The sequence below is a fragment of the Poromitra crassiceps genome (assembly GCF_964638095.1).
Source record: "Poromitra crassiceps genome assembly, chromosome: 5".
NCBI lineage: Eukaryota > Metazoa > Chordata > Actinopteri > Beryciformes > Melamphaidae > Poromitra > Poromitra crassiceps.
The window spans coordinates 45,744,887-45,767,518 of record NC_139642.1 but is presented as its reverse complement, the minus strand read 5'-3'; the positions used below and the strand labels follow the sequence as shown (position 1 = coordinate 45,767,518).

Genomic DNA, 22,632 nt, shown 5'->3' with positions numbered 1-22,632 from the left:
CTAGCCTCAACATCGGCTGTGGGAACAGAGAGGAGACTAGATGCCGGCATGCTGAGAACAGGGCTAAAGGCACCTGTTCAGGGTCAATGAGCAGAATACGTCAACCAATCATCCATGATGCCACCATGTCAATCTTAATGATGTGAACACTGCAGAACCCCCTCAAGGCCAAAGGCATCTGTAATTTTGAGTTGATCCAGACAGAAAACAGAAAGATGGATGATTCATAAAGCATCCTTGCACAATTATGACCTTCAAAAGGATGAAAAGAAGAAGGTAGTAATGTGGTAGTCATCTGGCCATCCTGATTCATCCATAGACAAGAATAGCCTTTTTTGAAAATCTGGGGCAAAAAAAGCACATCTTGCCGGGTGGTAAATGAAGAATTGTGCAACTTAAGTTCCTTTCTCTCCTGTCTGATGTAACAGCCTGAGACAGTCTTACCGTCACACCTAAGTCAACAAACAGGCAAATAATTAAATAAATCTCAAAATGCAACATTTCCCTACAGTATATTGAAAATTGATTTCCCGCTCCTCCCCCACCCCCACCCTTCCTTCTCTCTCTGTCTCGACATGCTGACTGCTGACCATCCAGTTGGTATGCTAAACGCATTCGACCCCAATTAACTTCCAGAATGGGACAATTGATATTCTATGTCACTTTGGATAATAAACAGCCCTTAGAGTGTGGTTAAATGACAGTTACCAAATAAAAGAGAATCCTCCTGTTCCAATACAAGCCGCCGCTGGCTACACCTTTTTAATGACTGTGCTTTGATTTACCAAAACAAACCTGACATCTCTGCAACTTTTACAACAGGGAACTAATTAATCAAGTAAACACCTCTTCAATTAGTGAGTACCGGTAACTCAGTTAAGAGTGCCGCAGTGGGAAGAGGACAGAAGAAACTGTTTCCCCCTGCCTCTCACAGGCACACAGTGCAGACACACATTCAGTGTCAAGCCAACAGGCGGAGGGTGACCACTCGCTGACAGAGAGGGCAGGGGGACAATGTGGAAATTTGAGATTGTGACACAAAGACTTTGTGACAGGGACAATTAATTGCGGCAGACTTTGGTGGTGGGGGTGCCTTGAGAGGACTGACCCCGTGCCCCGGTGTGTCGGGTGCCTCTAAGGGGTGGAGGACAGCCTGAGCTCAGCTGCTTTGTCAGTCCCCAGCCCTCATCATCACACTCCATGCTGAGGTGGAGCCAGCCTCCATCGCCCGGGGTCAAACCTTTCCTCCTCAACAGCAGGGAGCTAATGCCAGCGGAGAGCTCTTTACCTGACAGCGGGCTATGGGTGCAGGCAGGCCTGGGGGGGGGGACTGGTTAAGATGCATTGTATGATAGAACAGCTACAGTGGCTGGACTAAGGGAGGGATTAGGAGGAGCAATGAGACAGGTAGGCCAGTGGTACTCAAACTGGTTTGCAGGACTCCGCCTGGTGGTCCGCCAGAGCATTGCAAAAAATAAATATCTATCTATATATACAGTATATATATACCTAGATATATCTCTCTATATCTATATCTATATATATATAGATATATATATATATACGGTATATATATATATATATATATATATATATATATATATATATATATATATATAGTACATATACACATACACACATTAACCCTGAGGAGTAGGCTATCGCAATATTCAGGAAGTACCATGATTTTGACCATGATTCCCGACACTGAAACTCTCGCTGTAGGACGCGAGACGGGTTCACGTCGCGATGCGATGCGCTACGGCCGGTGTGATCAGTCTCTCCTGTTAACAAGGATGCCGAAATGAAACTGCCTCAACGACGAGGGGACGGGGGCTGTCCTGGACTCCACTTTGAGAACCACTGTTCTACGGGATGGGTTGCCTTCACATTCCTCTTTATTGTCTGCATTCCCAACTAGGGCTGCACGATGTTGGAAAAAACTGACATTGTAATAATATATGTTGTTTCTGCGCTATATATTGTGATATGAAAAAATACAGGAATTTGCACGAAATGACTTGAATAGCTCATCAAGCCTTGCCCCTTCAGAAGGTAGTGGATATCATAACCTGCGTGGGTGACATACTCTAGTAGCAAGTGCTTTTAGCTGCAGCCCGAGTGATTGGCAGGATGTTAATGCGCTAAGTGCTAAGGATCAACCAGCAAAAAGGTTGTAGCACGACGTGTGCGAGTTAATTTGCCTTATTACTTGACATTGCACGTCCTGCGATGTGAATATTGCGCATGCGCACATTGCGATGACGATGCTGAAAGGATATATTGTGAAGCCCTATTCCCAACTATCCAAAATGTTCCCCAACACTAATCTCTGACGTTTGACTTAAACTGCCATCACTAAGTATTTCTCATCTCTGGTGCGTTTCTTTCAGCCAAATCAAACAGATCTATCCACTGTCCATTTTTCAGAATACTGTGATGATGATTATTAATGCACACAGGACGTTAAATTATGTTCAATGACACAATTCAAAATCCCTACACAGGTCCACATTATCCTGTCTAGAGAATTGATACACGTCTTAGGGCACCATTTCCTTCAAAAAAATAAATAATAAAAAAAACTGGGGGAAATTACATACATATTACTTTACCTATCTGAGGGCAATCATTTCATTACAGAGGGGAAAGAATGGAGTCTGTGTAATGATACTAATCAATATCAGAGACAAATGTGACTTTCACCCAAAATATATATCTAGGCTGTGAGAGGACACCCACAATGCATCTGATTAATGAGCAGCAGCAGATCACAAATGTAGTGGCAACCGCTTTTAGACACGAGTTCCAGGATGCCTGCTGGTGAGTCACAGTGATGATGAAGAGTCATCATCATCACTGTGACTGTCACTTAAAAGAATCTTTGGGAAGTGAAGCTACAAGTGACATGGTTACACCCCGCAGCGTGAGTATAGATCTGCAATGTGCAGCACGGTGCGTTTTGATAACAAATGTAGTTTGTCTGTAAGCACGTTCAAAGTTGTTGCTTGGGATTCAACACTGGGGCTTTCAGTTTGTCCTTGAATATCTTCAGAGGATCATCCTTGAATAACAATATGTCTGTCGCTATCGTATCTTGAATGCTTGATGTGTATGTCAAGGTAAAACTGTCTCTATAAGTGAATGTGTGTGTGTGTGTACTGTGTACCTTCTCCGCATGCCCCAACTGCTCGGTCTTGACGTCACCCAGAGTCTTCCAGTTGGTGGGTCCACCGCCCCCGCCACCTCTCATCTCAGTCAGAGACTGTCCATCCACGGCATGACCGTCCGTGTCATACCTACATGTACGCACAAACAAACAGAGCAGTCAGTAGAGGTTTGACCTAAATAAATCACCAAATGCCAAAAATGTTTTGCTCTGCAGGATTATTCGTTCAAATTCGTCCAATGGAGCGAACAATGTGTTGCTGTTCACTTGGTTGTCGAAGAGGCTTGCGGGCTGTCAAATTAACCGTTAGCCTTGTTCAAGGCGGTGTAGCCATTTGTGTTTGTCAAAGCAGGGATGTTGAGCTGAGAGCAGGGCAGGCTGAGAAGCTCTGGTCTGTGAAATGAATCAACAGCAGAGGGACAGATGAGCTGGCCGGGGTCAGGGTTGCTACGGTGAAATCAGAGAGACCCATTTTCTCCCAATGCTCCCGGTAACTCAGAGAAGACGACAGGAAGAAGAGGCCCGGGAAGGTAGGAGAGAAGAAGAAAGAGGGGTGGAGGTAAAATGCAATTGGGGAAAAAAAACAACAACACTCCGTTTCAAATGGTCCCAGAGATCGATAGGGTTTACTAATCTGTTGGCCACAAGGCGGAGCGGTGGGGTTGTAAATACAGGGGGAGCACGCCTTGCTCCTGGAGGCGTGACTAATTGAAAATATCCCCATTAACGGTTCAGTCTGTGGCCTCAGCAACGCGCCGGCTGCCAATGTCCCACTCTTACTGACAAATGTGAGCAATTCTTTCCGGTGGCAACCATTCCCTCAGCAGCATACCTGCACTGCTCGGCTTTAATTGCGCCTGCATGCAGTCATGAAATTGAAGGGGGGGGGGAATTCAAGATGAATCAAATCAGCCCAAATGGAAATACTATTTTCTGTCTCGGCTTAACACATTTCCAAAGACAGATGTTCTACCGAGGGGAAAAATGTAGGGTAGCGACAATGTAGCTGCTGAACACTGATTAAAAATCCATCACACTTCCGAGATACAGAGTGCGCACACTGGTGGTTCCACACACCATGACTAATGTATAGAACATGACTTCTCCGGACATCTGATTGGACAGATAACCCCAAAGACACGCTAAACCGCTCAAGATACGACCCGACGCACAGCACGCAAAGAGTGAGGAGCACAGGAAACAGAAATGGCAGGGTAGACAGTGATCTTGATGAAGGAGACAAAAGGAGGACAAATTGGAGGTGGCAGAAAATGTGCAACGGTAGGAGTGACAGGCAGACAGGCCGAGCCCAGATTACAGCAGTATGGCTTTAGAGTGGAGGAACACCAACACAGACAGCCAGAGGTTGCATATATGCATGAGCATGACACAAACATGTCACATGTCACTGTCACCGTCAACCCACGAGGACAGGACATGACATAGGGATCTAACAAGGAGCATGAAAGGATGAGAAAAAAGCATCAGTAAGCAGTGTTCTCTCTAATGGTGGGACTGAGAGTAGCAAACAGTACAAACACCTTTAGTCCATCCATGAGGTGCTGTGTGTGTGTGTGTGTGTGTGTGTGTGTGTGTGTGTGTGTGTGTGTGTGTGTGTGTGTGAGTGACATGGCGTGGTTCGCCACTTCATCTACTGACATGACCCACATGTGTGCCCTAAAATCTGCCCAGCCAGTACGACTAAACCTTTTCTTTGGTCACACCGGTCGCACCTAACATTTAGGAAACAATATATGGGTGTTATAGCGGACAATCTGTATCGATCTCTCTAAAGTTGAATAATGCCTCAGATCTTGTCAAATGTTCATTAGTCAAACCTTATTGGCTTCTGCATTGACATAATTACTGCCCCCAAACTATATGCTGTGACCACTACTAGTGAAGATGTTGTCCTCCTGACCTGGAGTCGTTCCTGTGAGTCAGTGTCAGCTTGATGAACATGTGTGCTAAATGAGTCATGGTGAAATGATAAAGTTGACCATGTCAAGAACATGTGTGCTAAAATGAGTCATAGGTTGAGGCCACGTCTCGTCATAGACGCTGGTTTAGCTGGCTCAACCTGGCTGGGGGGCGTGGTCAGGGTGGGGTAAAAACCCCCGTTCTATCCATTCAGCAAAGTTAGAATTTAGCTGATAGCCCAGCCCAGGCAGACACGATTGGAGATTTAACCACCGCAGTAAACGCACATCTGAGCAGACGTCTTGTGTTCTGCTCTAGAACCCCCAAACCTGTAGTTTAGAGCCGCAGCACCGTCTTTTGGTGAGTCAGCCCATGAGATATAGTATATGGGCGGTTTTACCCCACTCGCGCGCCAGCCGTTTAACATTTTGTGGGCGTTCCCAGACATGCGGACTGTCTCTATGGTGAAATGATGAAGTTGACCATGTCAAGAACAGAGAAGAAAGCTGACACAGGGGTGACTGCCTAGTCTCAGTGTCTGGGCACGTGCTGCAGGACCATCTCCAAATATGTTGTTGCCACCTAATGGACAACTGCTACTGTGCACGGTTAGAAGACGGCCAAACAGTCAACTACGGTAAATGTTGCTTATTTCACATTCATAATTTTCAAGAAGAGGAACATAGATAAAATGGCACTCTGTGCAAAGCAGTGTAAAAAAGAGGGGCTTAAAAGTAAGCTGAAGATAATTGGTGCCTAGTGCAGCATTTTTGTTTAAGGAAATTAAAGCCATTTCCATCTCTGCAAGATTAATTAGTGTGACATAAAAGGCTAGTACTCAGCTTCCCATGCAAGCACAGAGGGATCTGCTGAATGGCACCACTGATACTCTGTGTTTGAGTCAACCGCCCACCAAGGATATAGCCTAATTCATTTGAGGAAGCCCCAAAGGTCTGTACCAAAACGCAATCAAATTAAGACGCCCCCACAAGTGTAAAAGATGTTTCAGCATCCTTGAATCTATAGTAAAAGTGTGTCTTTGTTCAAGGACAGCAAGACGTGTTGGCTTCTTCTGAGCAAGATGAAACCAACATGAAAGGCTCTATTCAGGGTTTATCTCATTTCATTTGCTTCCTCCTCATTCCGTTTTCCACAAATCATCATTTTGGCTAAGACCTGCCTGAGACGCAGGCGACAGGCTTATTCACCTTATGATTTGCCCGTATCAGGATGCTTCTGCATAACGTCATTTTGTAATCGTTCTTCCGTTTTAGACGTCTTCGAACCTTGCAGACTCAGCTATCAAGTGCTGCAGCGTTCCTAGTTATCAAGACGTCAGTTTACCAAGTGTTTCTTGGCCATCACGTAAATCCACCAGTCTCACAGTAGGCCTACTACTACAGCCTACTCCGTTTAAGTTCCACCGATCAAGGAGGAACACCCTGAGACCTCAGTTCCCGAGCCCTCATTCTAAACCCTGGGGTCCGGGTCGCCCGCCACTTCAGTGGACTTCGGCAGATCAACACAGTATATCTCTACTCATGCTGTCACGTTCGGAGCCTTGCACACAATTATGCAAGATATGCAATAGCACAACCGACAGGAACTTACAGAAGTTCTTCTGGGTCTGGTTGATTGTCTGATTGCCCACCAGAAAGAAGCAACCCAGGCTCTGGCTGATCGGCACGCCCTCCTGGTTAGCCGGCTAGATCGACCGGCCCTACCGGGAAGTGCACGGCTTCTGGGTTGGCCTACAACAATATGTCATCCCTGCGGTGCTATTTATAGCAACAACAAAAAACTCATGTATTCAACAGCCACTACTCTCACCAAGAAAACGTGCTCAGGATGAGACCATGTGAGACGATGTGTGTGTACAATTCGACACACGATACGGGGTTGACTCACTGTGCAATACAACCACTTTGAAAATGCCATTACAAAGGGTAAACAATATAATTTCAATGAAGAGCTTGTGAAATTGTGATGGGCAAGCCATTTCATTTGTGATTACTACAGCAGAATAAAATCGCTAGTATCGCGAATATTTTTTTCTACTACTTTTTTTTCTACTACTTTTCTATTGAGATATGAAATTTTGATATATTGTCCCATCGCTAAAACATGCACTATCAACTTACATTCCATCACCATATCATTTCTGTAATATAGCCCTACATAAAGACAAATAAAGGTTATTCTCTCCCTACATGCTGCATAGCGATATTGTCTTTGTCTTTAACATAGTTCTCACTCAGATTGAGAGATTAATGAGTCAAGACTGGCTTGCTGTCATCTGTGACTTCCAAACTATTTATAAGTGGATGCCTGGGAAGCTGCAGAAACCTATTGTCCAAGAAGGAACTGCATAGGCCAACGCTTCTTCTGCAGTGGACAAACCAACACAAGGCTGTAAGGATCATTATCTGTGGTTGTCCAAGTGAGAAGTTACTGGAGCAGTGGGGAACAACCTCCTGTCATAAAGTAGAGAAGCAGCCAGAAGTGGAAGAAGCCTTTGTTGACATAGGGAGATGGAACTTGAGTGATTCAGCACTTAGAAAGAATGGTATTCAGGTAAATAAACCCACTCAAGATTGGCCTTGATAGTCAAGAACTTTCTACCACTACGCAAATATAAAAAAACACCATCTAATTTTAAGAGCAAACACGCATCTTTTAAAAGTTCCCAAATTCTGGGGACAATAGTCAGCACTTTAAAAGTCTAATGGAATTACGAGCAAGAAAACTAGTCCATGAAAGGTGTTCAAGCTGAGTCTGGTGATGATCGGGCAATCGGTCATGAAGTTAAGACAACTTAGCTGACAGGCCACACTCTCAACTTAAAAAATAAACCAATAAAATCAAATCTTCAAAACAACAGTAGAGTAGATATGAAAAGCCTTTGCACTTTTAATGAGATAGGTCTGCCCCCCCATTCTATCTTAAAGCAGTTGTGCACATGCTCAAAACGGGTTCAAAAAAGTTTCGCGATGACAGCCATGTAGATACAACAATTTAGCTGACAGGCCGAGTTTTTAACCCATTGATACCTGATGCAGCATTTGTGTGTGTATCCCTTTAAGACTGCGTTGACGCGGTCTTAAAGGGATACACACACAAATGAGGGATATACACGCAAATGCTGCATCAGGTATCAATGGGTTAAAGAGCTTGGTCCATAGTTGCTACATAAAAGGCTTGGTGGAGGAGATGTCAAAGATGTGTTGTTCAAAACTTTCAAAATATCTCAAAACTTTCCAGGCGCAACTTGAGGGTCCAAATTACAAAGTTGCAGAGTATGGACACCTGTATAGGTTTTGTGAAAAATCAGAGTTATGGTGTGGAAGTTATGGCCTTTAACGTATAACCTTTAATTATAGCGCCACCTTCGGGCTGATTGTGTTCATATGTCTTGAGCAGCAAGTAACCACCGATGTCTGTCATTGAGCCAAAGTCTCCAGCTACCAGAATTTGTGTCACGGCGGAACGAAGAACTTGAATAACAACAAACCGGGTGAAAAACAAGAGAGGTTTGCTCCTTCAGGGCTTGAACCCCCAAATGGCATAATTCACAGAAAAGCTATGGGCGGGAGCTAAAACTATCATCAGGCAATAAATCACCATGGCCAAGACATCCAGTGAAGTGGCAAATATGAGCATATTTTGTTGACTTGCCTTTCTCCCACCCGCTGAGTTGTTACATTTCACTGCTCTGATTATGCAGATCAGGTCCTCTGATCAACTCCAAATAGGACAACTTTTTTCAAAGCAGGAGAGAAGACGACAGGCATACCAGAGAATAAATTGGAATTGTTATTTGTGCTCACTTAGCTGTCTGCCTTTCATCTGATTTCCCTGCACAAAGAGGACCACCATCAGTATTAGGAGGTACATAAATTAAACCCTATGGATGGAATGGACTGGATCGCCACTCTGAAGCACAGAGACACTTGCTTTCATGTCAGAGAGGAGGGCCAGGCCTGGCCTGTTGAAGTTGGATCTATAAGGACAGATCAATCAGTATGCCGCACAGAGCTGAAGTGAAGGTAAGTAGGAGCAATGGCAGCTCCCCTCAGACCATGTGAAGATCGCCTCATCCATCAATCATTCCCGTCAACCTTTACTACTTTTTATAGCCATCTGACAATGCGTCCTCATTATCCGACCGTGACGTCACGTTGACAAGTCTCTGTTGGAAAAATGGAACAAAACAACTGAAAATATTCCTCGTTTCATTCCCAACTACCTCCGACGGCAAGGAAAACATACATGTTTATTTGTAGCCATGGCATGCACAGGGGAGGGCCAATGATTTAGGCAATGATGATGAATCACAGAACTGGCAAGAGAACCCAAAGAAAAGATGAAAGCTTGACTCATAACCGCTTCTCTATTCCTTTTCAAGAAACGCCAGACTAGAAAGTCTTCAAGGTATTGAGGCATAGGCCCGTTTAATTGTGATAGCGATTACCATTTTATAACTCATGCATTTCTCTACAATCTTATAACTGCATTTGGCTGTGGTAGTACTACTACTAATACATTCAACTATTAGTGCAATTGCTATTTTTACATCAACACAAAATAACTACTGTATATGATTTATTATTCATTTTTCCAAGATAAGACAACTTGGCTAAATTCCACATATTCCTGAGTGTTTTCAAGTGAAAATAATTATTAAATAAACTACCGTAAGTTTCTTTCATGTACGCGTACACAGCACCCAAACACATTTATACCCACCAATACAACAAATGCTACCACATAATCAAAGAACTAGAACGACCGCACCGCGGTATATGCCTCCGCCAACAAGTGAGTACCGGTAGTCGACATCCATGTCTGTCCAGACTTTGATGTTTAGGCCAAATGCGAATAACTTCTTTGGCCTTTGACCACTAAAATCTAATCAGTTCATCCTTGAGTCTAGGGATGCAGGGGTTAACCGGTTTGACTATTAACCACGATTTAAAACGTCACGGTTATATAACCGCAGAGGCTCCGCTACACCGAGTGTTTTGTTTCACAACAGTCCGTCAGTTTAAACTCCCATGCGGCGCAGACGGCGCTGGAAGGAGAAGAACCTGTCTCTCTCGCTTCGTTTCCGCACGGACTATTTAGCGGAGGCACCAAACACAGGCAGCTGCCATGTCTCCCAGTAGTAGCCAGTCTGTAGCCTAGCTATGGATGCCAGCCCAACATAAATGTTGCAATACATGTCCCGCAAGGTTTCTGAGATTAGGGGAAAGTCTGAGCTGGTGTTACGTTAAGCCAAACGTGGGGAAGAGGCAGCGGATTTGTTTAGCGTTAACATACAGTCATTGACGTTAACGTTAGCTGTTGTGGCTAATGTTAGCTAGCTGGCCATGGCCTGGCGTACATAATTCCTCAAGCTCGTTGTGACCAAACATCCCCGCATTTAAAGCACTTCATGCTCCCAGCGCTGGCCTAAACCATAGATAACCTCATGCTTTACATGAAAAGAAACATCAAGGGTTTGTGTCAACTCCAAAAGCAACCCGCTAACGTTACATGTAGGCCTAATAACGTGAAGCTAACGTAGCTAGCTGCTTGGCAGTCATGATCTGACTGAGACAAGGAAAACAAATGCGCACATTTACATAACAAACACCAGTCAACACCACAGAGTGTCCTTTCTTTAATCCAGAGGGAGCATTTTCCAGTAAAAAGTGAAACGACACATGATGGCTTATAGTGAGGCTTTCCATGCCTGCCCCATCATCACTTCAATAGAACTGACCCCAATGCAAAATTCATTTCAGAAGGCACATTTAGTTGCCAGTAACATGCCAATAAGAGTCTAAGTTACTATGCCTTTTGTGTTTTTTTCTGCAGACTAAGCAGCTATAGGCTTTCGCTTCTATAAAGTAATAATAAAATATTTTTTGTATTGAATATTGAGTGATACACTTTAATAATACAATCATATTATATCAGAAATGTTGTTTGTTTTATGTTCACAATAGTGATGTCAGTTAGATTTGATTAGGTCAGAGCCATGGAATATTAAATCATCCATCTTTGCTCACTACATCTGCCCTTTCTTCTTTTTTTAATCCCAGGTGTGCATAAAATACAGGTTAAGAACTTATTTTTTTAAATACAAAAATGTGAAAAAAGTAACATAGTATGTTTATCGTATCGGTTATTGGCCAGGAGAATATTTATCGGTTAGCGTAGGCCTATACTATCGGCTGTAAAAATCCATATCGTGCATTAGTATTCCGGAAGGCAGCAACTGTTAAGATTGTGGGGGAAATACAATAAAACCTCTATTTAGAGAATGCTCATGTGATTTTTATACGTCCATAACAATAATCGTGAAACCGTGATAATCGTGGTTTTTTCTCAGACTATAATCGTGGATCAAAAAAAATAATCGTTGCATCCCTACTTGAGTCCAAGTCTACGTTTGAGCCAAATTGGAAGAAATTCCGTCAAGTCGTTCCTGAGATATCGCGTTAACGAGCTTGGGAATGGCGTTCGTGAGGTCACAGACAGTGACCTTGAACTTTGACCACCAAAATCTAATCAGTTCATCCTTGAGTCCAAGTCGACATTTAAGGCAAATTTGATGAAATTCCGTCAAGGCATTCTTCAGATATCGCGTTAAACATTGGACGGAGGGACGTACGGACAACCCGAAACCATAATGCCTCTGGCCTGGCCATCGCTGGCGGAGGCATAAAAATGAGTGTGGCTGTTGAAAGCACCTCTGTCATGTCATCTGGAGAGGCAATGTGGGCAGTAAAAAACACATTTTGCACAGACGAAGAATGATTTGCCTTCATATGTGATGCATCACTGCAGCACCCCCCACATCGCTGCTAATACAGGCCAGATCATCTTGATAATGAGACCCAGAGCACGCACCCTCGGATCTTGGGAAATGGAAATTTACAGTTTTAATCCTTTGACTTCTCAAGTCTTCAATCTCAATAATGCATGCCAGGGCGTAGGGCAGCGTTAGATTCCCTGCCTACCAACATGAAGGTCGCAGGTTCAAACCTCTGTGTTACCTCCGGCTTGGCACCCACACAGGCACAATTGGCCGTGTCTGCGGGTGGGAAGCCATACCTGGTGCCATTAGGTACGTATAGGCATAGATCAGGGGTGGGCAACTATTTTTCATGGGGGGCCACATGAGAAACCCAGATTGTTGCCGGGGGCCGAACAAATATTGTCATGCCGTAACCCATGGATGGGCAACTTTGATGATAGAGAGGGCCACAAAAAAATGTCCTCTCTACCAGATTTTGTTGAGGGCTGAACGGCGCCAGCACGAAAAATTTGGGGCATTTGAAGCCAGGTTTAGAGGAATAACTCATTTTAAATTAACAATTGTGATGTCATTATTCAGTCTTAACCACCAATATTTGATCCTTTTGCTCACTCACTCCTATGTCACCACCTGCTCTCCTTGCAGGGCTTGAAATTAACTTTTTTCACCACCTGCCAATATGGCTGCTAGATTTTAAAGTTACCAGCCAATTAGAATTTCCACTAGCCGAAATGTTTTTCTTGAAATAAACCAGAATATGAGTGGGTTAATTTAAGCATAAGTATCAGTAAGTGGCCCGGGATTCTCAAAGCCTGTGTTGAGGGTCACACAAGAACAAAAATGCACTCTTGAAGCTAAATAAATCCAAAACCAACAAGTTAATTATTTAAATTTCTACTTCAATGTAGAACAGTCATTTCTTACACATGAGATTACTTTTAGCCATAAATATTATTGAAAGATATTCCATATTTCAGACTGAAATGCTATAACAGAAGAGTATTGCCCAGAATGACATGAACATTTGGACACTTATTCAGCGGGTATATTGCATGTTGCGTTCAAGTGCACTGTTTAAAAAAAAAAAAAAAAATCGTTCACATTGGTGGTAGCCATCGCGCTGCTGTTGTGGTCGCTAGCAGTAGCCTAGTGAATGAAAGTGTAGTTAGCTCGCGTGCTAACAACAAAGGTCGCAGAGTGATGACGCCATCTGTTGCACTGCGCATGTGCTCTGTGCACTAAGCTGGTTGGATGACGGTTGGGTGATGGAGTGGTCTATCGGGGGGGGCGGAACAACCGCTAGAAATCGATTACCATAGGTGGGGGACCAGACCCTTGTGACTGTAAGCAGGGTGAGCCTGAGAGGTCAGGGGTCACTGGGGGCTGGGTTTACCCAGGCTAGAACCCCCCCCCCCCCCCGCGGACGCCACACAGGGGGCGTCCGCGGGCCCGTATGTTGCCCATGTATGGCATAGATCATAGGCAGTGCTCAGCGCAGGGCCGACCGTCCCAGCCATGTCGTCCACTGCCGACAGGCAGGATGCTATGCTGCGCGCCCGAATGAATAAATAAATTGCCGCTTAATAAATAGTGAAAATTTTATTCTGCCTTATGTTGAGCATATTGCACACCTACTGTAAAAGCACTTTGCCAAATAGTATTTGGCAAATACATATACATTGTTAGGACAACATAAGCCTTTTGCTGCATTGCTTTATGCCTGATCCTCAGGCTGACTTACCAGCCCCTCAGTTCATGCGCCTCCTTCATGTCTGGGTTGATCATCAGAGTGCTGCAGAAGGATGCAGAGAGGGACCTGCCTCCAAAGTCTGATAGCTTGGCCCCCTTGATAGCAACAATGGGCTGTCCAGAACCATCAAATTTTTCTGCCTACAAACAGAAGAAGGTAGATATGGTTAAGAGAGGGACAAAGAAAAGGTTAACATTTCATTTGTTTAAAACATCCCCCCCCCCCTCTCAAGTTATCTCTCTCATGTTATCGTATTTTGAAGGTCAGAGCTAAGACAAAATACAGCTAAAATGACTGTACTGAAGAATGACATAATTACCCACGAATTAACAAGATGTGTAATAAGATGGTCTAATTCATAGATGGTGTAGAGTTGACTCTTATTTTAGCTTCTAACAAAAGGCTAAAACTCTGAAAAACGATCCTTGATATTAGTTCAGTTGAGGGTGGATTTTGGTGGACGGCCACATTTTGCGGCCTTTTAAGCATTTAATGTTTTACGTTTTAGTAGTGTCTTACACTAAGTTAACTATAATAACCTGGGGATAGAAAAAGTGAGAGAGCAAAACAACAGAAATCCACTAGGGGGAGGGGTTTGTTGAGAGTGCAGCTCAGTGCCTTCAGAGAGGGGGAAATAGTCTAGCACTGTGTGTACTTCAGCAAGTCCCTCTGGAGAAGAGCTATCTGTCCAACAAACAAAGAGGGAACACTGTGCATGGTGTCAGGAGGAGAGGAAGCAGTGGCAAAGTAAGCATAGCCGCTCTGAGCCACAGGTCAAATCAACTCAAAGGAACACAGCTCCTTCATCACTCCATGACAGGATATTAAGTCAGTGACTTCAACCACATCAGCTTCCATTAAAGACAAGCCGGCACATTGTTAAATGGTTTTCCGTCTTCAAAGTGCTGAATAGCGATATAAAAATGCAGGCAAATACGCTCTCACAACACATTCTCAATTAAAGAGGGGAGGGGGACGGGGAGAAGGGAGGAGCCTGCAGGTAGTCGTCTCTTAGCAAGTAAGTTGTTGGAAATGTATGTGGACTAGCTTCAGTTTCGCTTCATTCAATCATTGTAATTGGGTATTTCTAACAAATTGCTATATAAGGAAATCAGTCAACCCCCCCCCCCCCCGATTAGCTGGTCGATGTAGGCAGCAGGACCTTATTAATAATAGACCTTTTTCACAGGGGCCATTTTGTGTCGAAAAGGCAGGGTAAACACAGGTGCAAGCAAAACACTAATGAGGGTTTCCAACTTCGCAAAGGGTCTATTAATTTAACGCATTACAGAGTGCTGCAACAACACACCTGTATGTTCGCTAGGCTAGCTAGCTGTTAGCATGTTAGTTATTATGTGGCAGTAAAACGCCACAATGAATGACTTTTTTTTATATAAACTGTCAACCAGTTCGAGTCACGCTCTTTCCAAAAAAGCCCACCAGCATTGATATCTGTTGACTAGTTGTTGATATTTATAACAATATTGTGGCCCTAAAATCAACTTTTTATTGATGCGGGGAGACTGTCATGGCGGCTGTTTGGGCTGCAGTGGAATAATCGGTGGAACAAGGTATTACCCTCAGTTCTTATCAATTTAAGTTATTTGGCGCAGAATCGTCGAAGTAGTTTGTTGATTGACACAGACAGCAACCATTGTCCCCTTCTTTTTTATGAGTTGGCCGTCTCAGACAGCCTCTTCGACATGTTTCTCAAAGTGAAAACCAAGCTGTGAGGTGACATAAGGGTCCCACATAAGACCAACCCCCCTCTCAAAACACCCTGATAGAAAACAGAATTATGAAATCCTTTAGGGTACTACAATAACTAAGTCTACTTTTGACTTTGATAATTAGGCATACTTTTATCAATTTCAGCCAAATTATGGAAAATGTTGTAATGTCCCGTTTTACAGTTGATTCCATTTTTATTTGCCAATTCCGTCCGTTTTTCCGCATTGCGGAAAACATATGGCCCTAGGCCCTATCTCCCTACCAGACGGTCCAGACACAAATGTTTGTCTTTTTTAGGGGGGCAGGGGATCTTTAGGATGAGATAGCAGGTCAACAGATGGCCTCCACCCCATCACTCACCTCCTCTCCCCACAGTGTGACGGACACCATCTTCCCAGACCTGTCCATCAGAGTGAGTGCCCTCTTGGACACTTCGCGGTTGGACTTGGTGGTGAGGCGGGTCACCTCGTCCACACTCTTGCACACTCCAATCACATCTGCAAAGGAAAACATGAATCATCGTTTACATGTTAGCACAGATCACGAGGGACATCCATCTCCACCTAGCCTGACAGATTTGCCATTTACACTCAAGTCATCTATCCGGGGTAATGTACAGCGCATCCTTGATAAGACCTTGGCAAAGTAGGATCTAAATTATCCCAGACAAACACACATTCCCACATATACATATCATAAATATTGATTGTGTGACTGACACCCACAGGTCACTCAAGGTCCCGTGGCTTTCCAGCACAAATTGGCTCTGGGGAAATCAGCGACTCATTTTTCATTTCAAGTCAGGTGTGAAGTCACTGGCCTGCATCTTCCCAGGCACATGCATTCATAATGCAGGCCCTAAAAAAGGGGACAATCCATAAAAATAAATTATGTTTCTAGAAATGCACTCAATTATCTGGCAAACCTATTTGTTGACCAGTCCCTTTTTTATTCGCAAGATGAGCACTATCAGTGACATTTCTATAGGACGAATCAGCGTGACGTCGCAGTCCCCCAGAAATGCAGAACCCCGCAGCAGTTAACTAGTACGAGTTGTGCCAAACAAATGTTAATATCTCAAAAACTATACATCACTTATATATTTTGACATTCTGAGTGAGAGCAGAAGTAGCTCAAGAGTTGGATGTATAATATATACATGGCGTGGTAAAGTTGTGTGAATGCAGTTTTTAAAATGTAAACAGCACAACCGGCTAAAGTGAGCCGCTCAAGCTCAGGCTCCATAGGGTTCCATTGCAGTTTCCCCCCAGTGATGCCGTTTGTTTACCAAAATGCTTGTCGGCTGATCCCTCGTATATATCTCTACTCTCAGCCAACCCCCTCGTCCCATTGACGCTTTGTTTTTGATTCATTTAACCACGACTCAGGAAAACGTCATCATAATGGCGGATGACTCAGGAAACGTCATCATAATGGCAGATGCCTGCTGGTCGTACTTGAGAGAAATGACTCAAACAGGAGTACAAGCTGCTGCCTCCATTACAGGAATAACAGGCAGGCTCCTTATTACTTCATTTTACCTGTGACAGCACTTTCTCTTTTGTTCCATGGCTCCGGTATGGGTCCCAAAGTCAATCTGCACTACAGGCTATTACTGTCATCACTATTATTAATACCACTTTTATCTCTTTACTCTCATAATTACCTCAACCTCGCCGCGCAACCGTCTCTACACTCTGCTACATAATCTATCCTGCGCTTATGATAGCTTATTAGAGACTCAGGAGCACCTCGGCGAGAGCCGGGGCTCGGCGTTGGTTGGTTGGTGCGTAACACTTTTTTTGCGATGCACGCACAGCGCTTCAGGGAATTACCCACATGCACTCTTTAGGACGTCCAGAGAGCGAGCCCTGCATAAATACAGTGTGCGCTCGTACAGCAGGAGCGTCAAGCCGCAGTGGCTATCGTCAAATGCATTTGAGTTATACCATATAGCCCCCTGCAGGTACAAAGAGGAATGGCAGATCTAAATCAAAACAAAGAAAGGGAGAGAAGAAGAAAAAGCCTCCAGCAGGGATTTTCCTGCATTGTAAAGTCTTGGGCCGGCCGTCTAAACAATTTTCAGCCGCCTAAGGAAACATGTGAAAACTGAATTCAAATCTGCTTGAAAATTGCATTTGAATAAAAGACCATTTAAAGGAACTCTACTGGAAAACAATGCTGACTTATTTTGCACATGATCTCACCCATATCCAAAAGCAACAATTTAGCAGACATTCATTTAGTTTGACCGTTATTAAGAGTTGATTTGAGTTACAAGTCCAGTCATCCAACTGGTGTCTATAAAGGCATTACATTTGAATGGAAGGAGGGTTAAGTTAAGGGTAGTCTCTCCCCAGACTCAAATATTACGTTGAATCGCTGCGTGAATATCACTATTCCAGACATTAGTCTATGACATACCACTATTCCAGACATTAGTCTATGACATAAGACATAAGACTAATGAATATCACTATTCCAGACATTAGTCTATGACATAAGACTAATGAATATCACTATTCCAGACATTAGTCTATGACATAAGACTAATGAATATCACTATTCCAGACATTAGTCTATGACATAAGACCAATGTCAAATTCAAGCGGAGTTGGTAGTGTGGGAAGCACACTGTAGTACCAGACTCGCACACTCTAAAATAATGGTCGCATATGCAGTCTCAAACCCTGAATGGAGCGCTGGACTGAAAGGCATGCGCCACGGTCTTTATTTCACGTCTTTAAAAAGTTAATCGAAGGTGGAAATTAACCGAAAACTGACATCCCTAATCCACAATATGCTACACTACCCAAGTACGCAGTACATCATTGGGCGAGGCAGAGCTGGTTGAGCTCTGGTTCATGGTTATAAAGGGGTGGGAGGGGCAAGTAAACTTGCTACCCACTTCTTCACTTTGTGATGTCATTGTGGGTCTGGCAAAGCAGATCTGGTAACTGGTGACACTCGTTACGATTATACTACGTTTGCTATCAATTAAGATTAATATGAAAGGAAAGGAGGGCTTCGGCGTTCCTTATAGTGAAAAAATGCTTACAGAAGGTGCTCTTTGGATGTTGGGGAAAGCATAGAGTTCCTCAAAAGAGATTGCAAGGCACTCTTCTTCATTAAAAAGCTTTAATATAAGGCTAGTTCTTCATGGAACAGAATTTAAAACAGCCAACATGTTTCGGCCATATGGCCTTCTTCAGGGCTAGTTGCAAACAACATTAATCTTAACTAAGATTAATGTTGGTCCCATTGCTGGCCAAACTGCTCCTCACCCACAATGGCATCCTTCTCTCTGTTCTCCAGTTCACCAATGGAGATGAAGTCACACTGCACCATGGGAATCTCGTCGGCGTCTTCGCAGGGTATGATGGAGGACTCTCCGTTGAGTGTCATCTCGTAGTCGTTCTTCAGAGATGTGTACTGCTTGTTGGCGATCTTCAGGCTGCCCTTGGAGATGTAGAACACCTGGTCCATGCAGACGGATGAAGCACATGTTAAACAGAGATCTGGGAAGTTCTTTCACCTGACTGAATGGTGCAGACAAGATAGGACTTCCAAACAGTCGGGGGGAAACCAACAAAGATCATAAGCTGCTTATTGTGTGGGTACGTTGCAGCGGGATGACTCATTCATAGTTTCTGCAGTTTCAATTCACAAAGTGCTGGCAGCTGTTTATAGAAGTCAGTGGCCAAATCCGTCTTAGACAGCAAAGTGAAAGACAGTACTGGCAGATAATGAGAACATTTTGAGTCCTTATCAGGAGGCAGGTCTCACCTTGCCAACCTCGATAAGGCTGTAGAACTTGTCCACCTCCTGGTTGAAACCAGTCACTCTTATCTCTCCCTGCATTAAACACACAGCCATTAGATCAACTAAAGCACAGGAAAACTTCCCAAAATATGTTTTAATTTAACCATTTGGAAAAATAACAAAGCTGATATAAAAGTAAAACTCACAGTCTCATCCACAATCTCCATGGAGAAGAGTTTGCCGTCGCCACGGGAGTTGCTGTAGTTGCGAATGGCGCTCTTGTTGGTGACACGGGCACGGATGGTCCACCTGTGGGGGGGTTTGATGAGTTTGATGGTGATCGATTCATTCATGGTCAGAAATGTACCGTACTACTGGTAGCAGTGGATACTTGTGTAACATCATGATTTCTACCATATTGTTAATACTGAATTACTGATATAGCAAATTCTTAACTTCGCCCTCCAAAAATGCCCCCAAACCCTTGTAAAACACAACTACAGTATCGATTTACCTGCCAATAAAACATTTCATCTGCAGAGAAAATCTTCAGCTCTTCTTTCTCACAATGACAATATTTTGGACCACTCCATTTGACTGGCAGCTGTGACAAGTCAGACACTGCACAGATTAGTTTTTTTTGCCTCTGCCTGTCACTCTCATCCTCCACCAAGTTCTTTGAAAAAATATATAACAAAAAACTAATGTTCCTTTCAAAAGTGTTATTCAGGCTATCACTAGGTATGTCAAGTCACTGTTTAAATACTGATGGAGAAGAAGGGAGATACTAAATATTAAATATATTTTTTCTTCCACCAGGAGTGACCGCGACCAGTATGTCCGCATCAACTTCGAGTACATCAACTCGCGGATGGCCTACAACTTCCAGAAGCAGAACACCAACAACCAGAACACTCCCTACGACCACTCCTCCATCGTGCACTATGCGAGAACAGCCTTCACCACCCAGTACGGGAAGGACACCATCACCCCCATCCCCAACCCTAGTGTCCAGATCGGCCAGAGGCAGGGCATGTCCCGCATCGACATCCAGAGGATCAACAAGCTCTACAGATGCTAAGAACATTAGAGAAGGTTCTTAGATCTTCGGTCTACTTCATTAAATCTATTGTCTTTCATTTAATCTGTGTCCGAGGGCTAAACTGTGTGTGTGTGTGACCAATCAACAACACAAACAATTGTAAACACTGAAATAATAATATAATGGCTTATCCCTGGTTCTCAACATTGCTATTTCTTTAACCAGTTATTGATCTCATTAAGTTTGATTTGAGGGCTTTTAATTACATACAACCAGTGACACCAATTATTGAATGAACATAGAGTGGTTTTTATCAATGTCACTGTTCAGTCAGAAATCTTTAATGGGGGTGTCTGGGTGGTTTAGAGGTAAAAGCACTCCCATACCACCGCGGAGACCCGGGTTCAATTCCAAGCAGCGGTACTTCCGGCTTGGACAGACATTCCTACAGACACAATTGGCCATGTCTGCGGGTGGGAAGCCGGTGGGGTATGAGTCCTGGTCGCTGCACTAGTGCCTCCTCTGGTTGGTCGGGGCGCCTGTTTGGGGGGAGGCGAACGGGGAATAACGTGATACTCCCATGCGTCTGGCCAGTGAAACTCCTCGCTGTCAAGTGAAAAGAAGCGACTGGTGACTGCACATGTATCGGAGGAAGCATGTGCAAGTCTACGGCTCTCCCCAGATCGGCAGAGAGGGTGGAGCAATGACAAGTATAATAGATAATAGATGCACACGCACACATAGGAGTGCTCCTCCCATTTCCTGCTTCATTCTGATTAAGATTGTAAGATTGAAACATCAATAATGTGACCACTATGAGGCGCATATTCTCAGTGTACGTACTTCTACCTATTTTATTTTCTTAAATACTGATGTGTAAAAACAATAATGGATGCACAGGTTGCAAAATAATTCTGGGCCAATATCAATGTTTAAAATAACACTTTGGCCTATAGACGATACAGATTTATTTTTTATGAGGGTGAGGGAAACAAAGAAATCTTCGTTCTAAACAACTAACTGAACTGTTTTAAAGTGTTTTACCTACCTACTCGATGAGAGTATTTTTTTCAGTACTTATACTGTAGGTGCGCAAGTACGGTAGCACGGCAGAAATTACGTGACCCAACTTGTATAGGCTAAATATCGGCCACTGCTGGTGCTTCGGAATTACTTTTTTGAAATCTTAAATGTACACTGTGATGTTATTGTCCCAGAGATGGAAAATATACTGCGAGTTGAATTGCAGACCACCTTGTCCACCCGTGCTGAACAAAGGACACTCACTTTGACTGGTAGGGGTTGAGGCTGGCGATGGGCACAACTTTAGAGGAACCCCCAGGAGTACTGGGCAACGTGGGCGTAGCAGATGGAGCCTTCTTCCCAAAGTCTCTATTGAAGCCTCTGTTCACTGGTGGAGGAATGAAGGGAGAAATCAATGATCCGTGAAGAGCAGTGATGGAAAGGAGTCAAGTGGGAGGCACATGCATTATTCATCAGAGACAAACGACAAACATCCAATTTCTATGGATTGAAACTGCTTGATCACGGTTATTAATGATCTCACTTCATGAGGGAAGTTTCATCAGAGAAAAACCTAATGAACCCTAACTGGTATATTTACCAGTTGATTTGGAAAACTAGCAAAGGAAAGCGAGCAGAAAGGAAACAAAAGAACCCTGTCAAAGCAAGTTGTGGGGACGTGTAATCCAGCATTTTGGTGAGCGGGATGATTCACATTTTCACAGAATGGGGGCAGAGTGTGAAATGCTGCAACAAAGTGGGAGCTGCTCTTCCCCCCGGAGAGCGGGTGTTTTTTGCCCGACTGAGACTTTCCGTTTGAACGCGCCGCACATTTGATTTGTGTGCGTCTCACGCGGCGGATTAAGAGTTCAAAGTGTCCACTTAAGTCCTCCCACTTTGCCAACCACTGCACTTCTGGTAATTAAGCCCCCAGATCAAGCAGTGCACACACAGAAATGAACAATGACTGTGCTGATGAGGAGGCTGCTGCTCGCCACAACCTCAATTCCCACACAGCAGATTAGAGGGATGAATACCTGCTATGACACACGCCGGAGGACAGCCAAATCCTTCTGACAGCCGGATTGCACATCTCTCCTGGTCCAAATTATTTGCTACGCTATGATCCGTTGCTTATCTTTGGCATCAACTGCCAGTGTTTCAAAAATAAATCTGTTTGTTCATGCGATTAAGATTATGGTGCAATTTAAGGTGCAATGGTGCAATAATTTAAGGTAATGGCTATTCACATTGTTCTTATAAGATTTCAACCATATGAATAAATAAATAAATAAATAAATAATACATAATGATTGAGATGCACATCTGTCTCTAAATGGCATAAACCAAAGTCATATGCATGCATGCAACTGACTGATCAACAAAACAGACTCATAGATGATAGTTTATGATATCAAATAAAGGAGAAG

The 22,632-nt window shown here is 43.7% G+C and overlaps 1 protein-coding gene and 1 pseudogene across 3 annotated transcripts in view; one reads left to right on the top strand and one right to left on the bottom strand.

The window, feature by feature from the left end:
• Positions 1 to 22,632, bottom strand: part of rpa1 (replication protein A1) — a 37,646-nt gene that overhangs the window by 10,103 nt on the left and 4,911 nt on the right. For both annotated transcript variants that reach the window (XM_083637771.1, XM_083637772.1), the window contains exons 7-13: positions 21,467 to 21,590; positions 19,344 to 19,446; positions 19,162 to 19,230; positions 18,660 to 18,852; positions 15,736 to 15,872; positions 13,636 to 13,784; positions 3,170 to 3,299 (exon numbers count right to left, since the gene is read on the bottom strand). In XM_083637771.1, coding sequence (XP_083493897.1) covers positions 3,170 to 3,299; positions 13,636 to 13,784; positions 15,736 to 15,872; positions 18,660 to 18,852; positions 19,162 to 19,230; positions 19,344 to 19,446; positions 21,467 to 21,590 — 905 coding nt within the window. The remainder of the gene's footprint in view (positions 1 to 3,169; positions 3,300 to 13,635; positions 13,785 to 15,735; positions 15,873 to 18,659; positions 18,853 to 19,161; positions 19,231 to 19,343; positions 19,447 to 21,466; positions 21,591 to 22,632) is intronic.
• LOC310777362 (hatching enzyme 1.2 pseudogene) lies at positions 19,489 to 20,218 on the top strand (annotated as a pseudogene). Its single transcript has 2 exons — positions 19,489 to 19,514; positions 19,957 to 20,218. The product of its transcript is annotated as a hatching enzyme 1.2 pseudogene (transcript).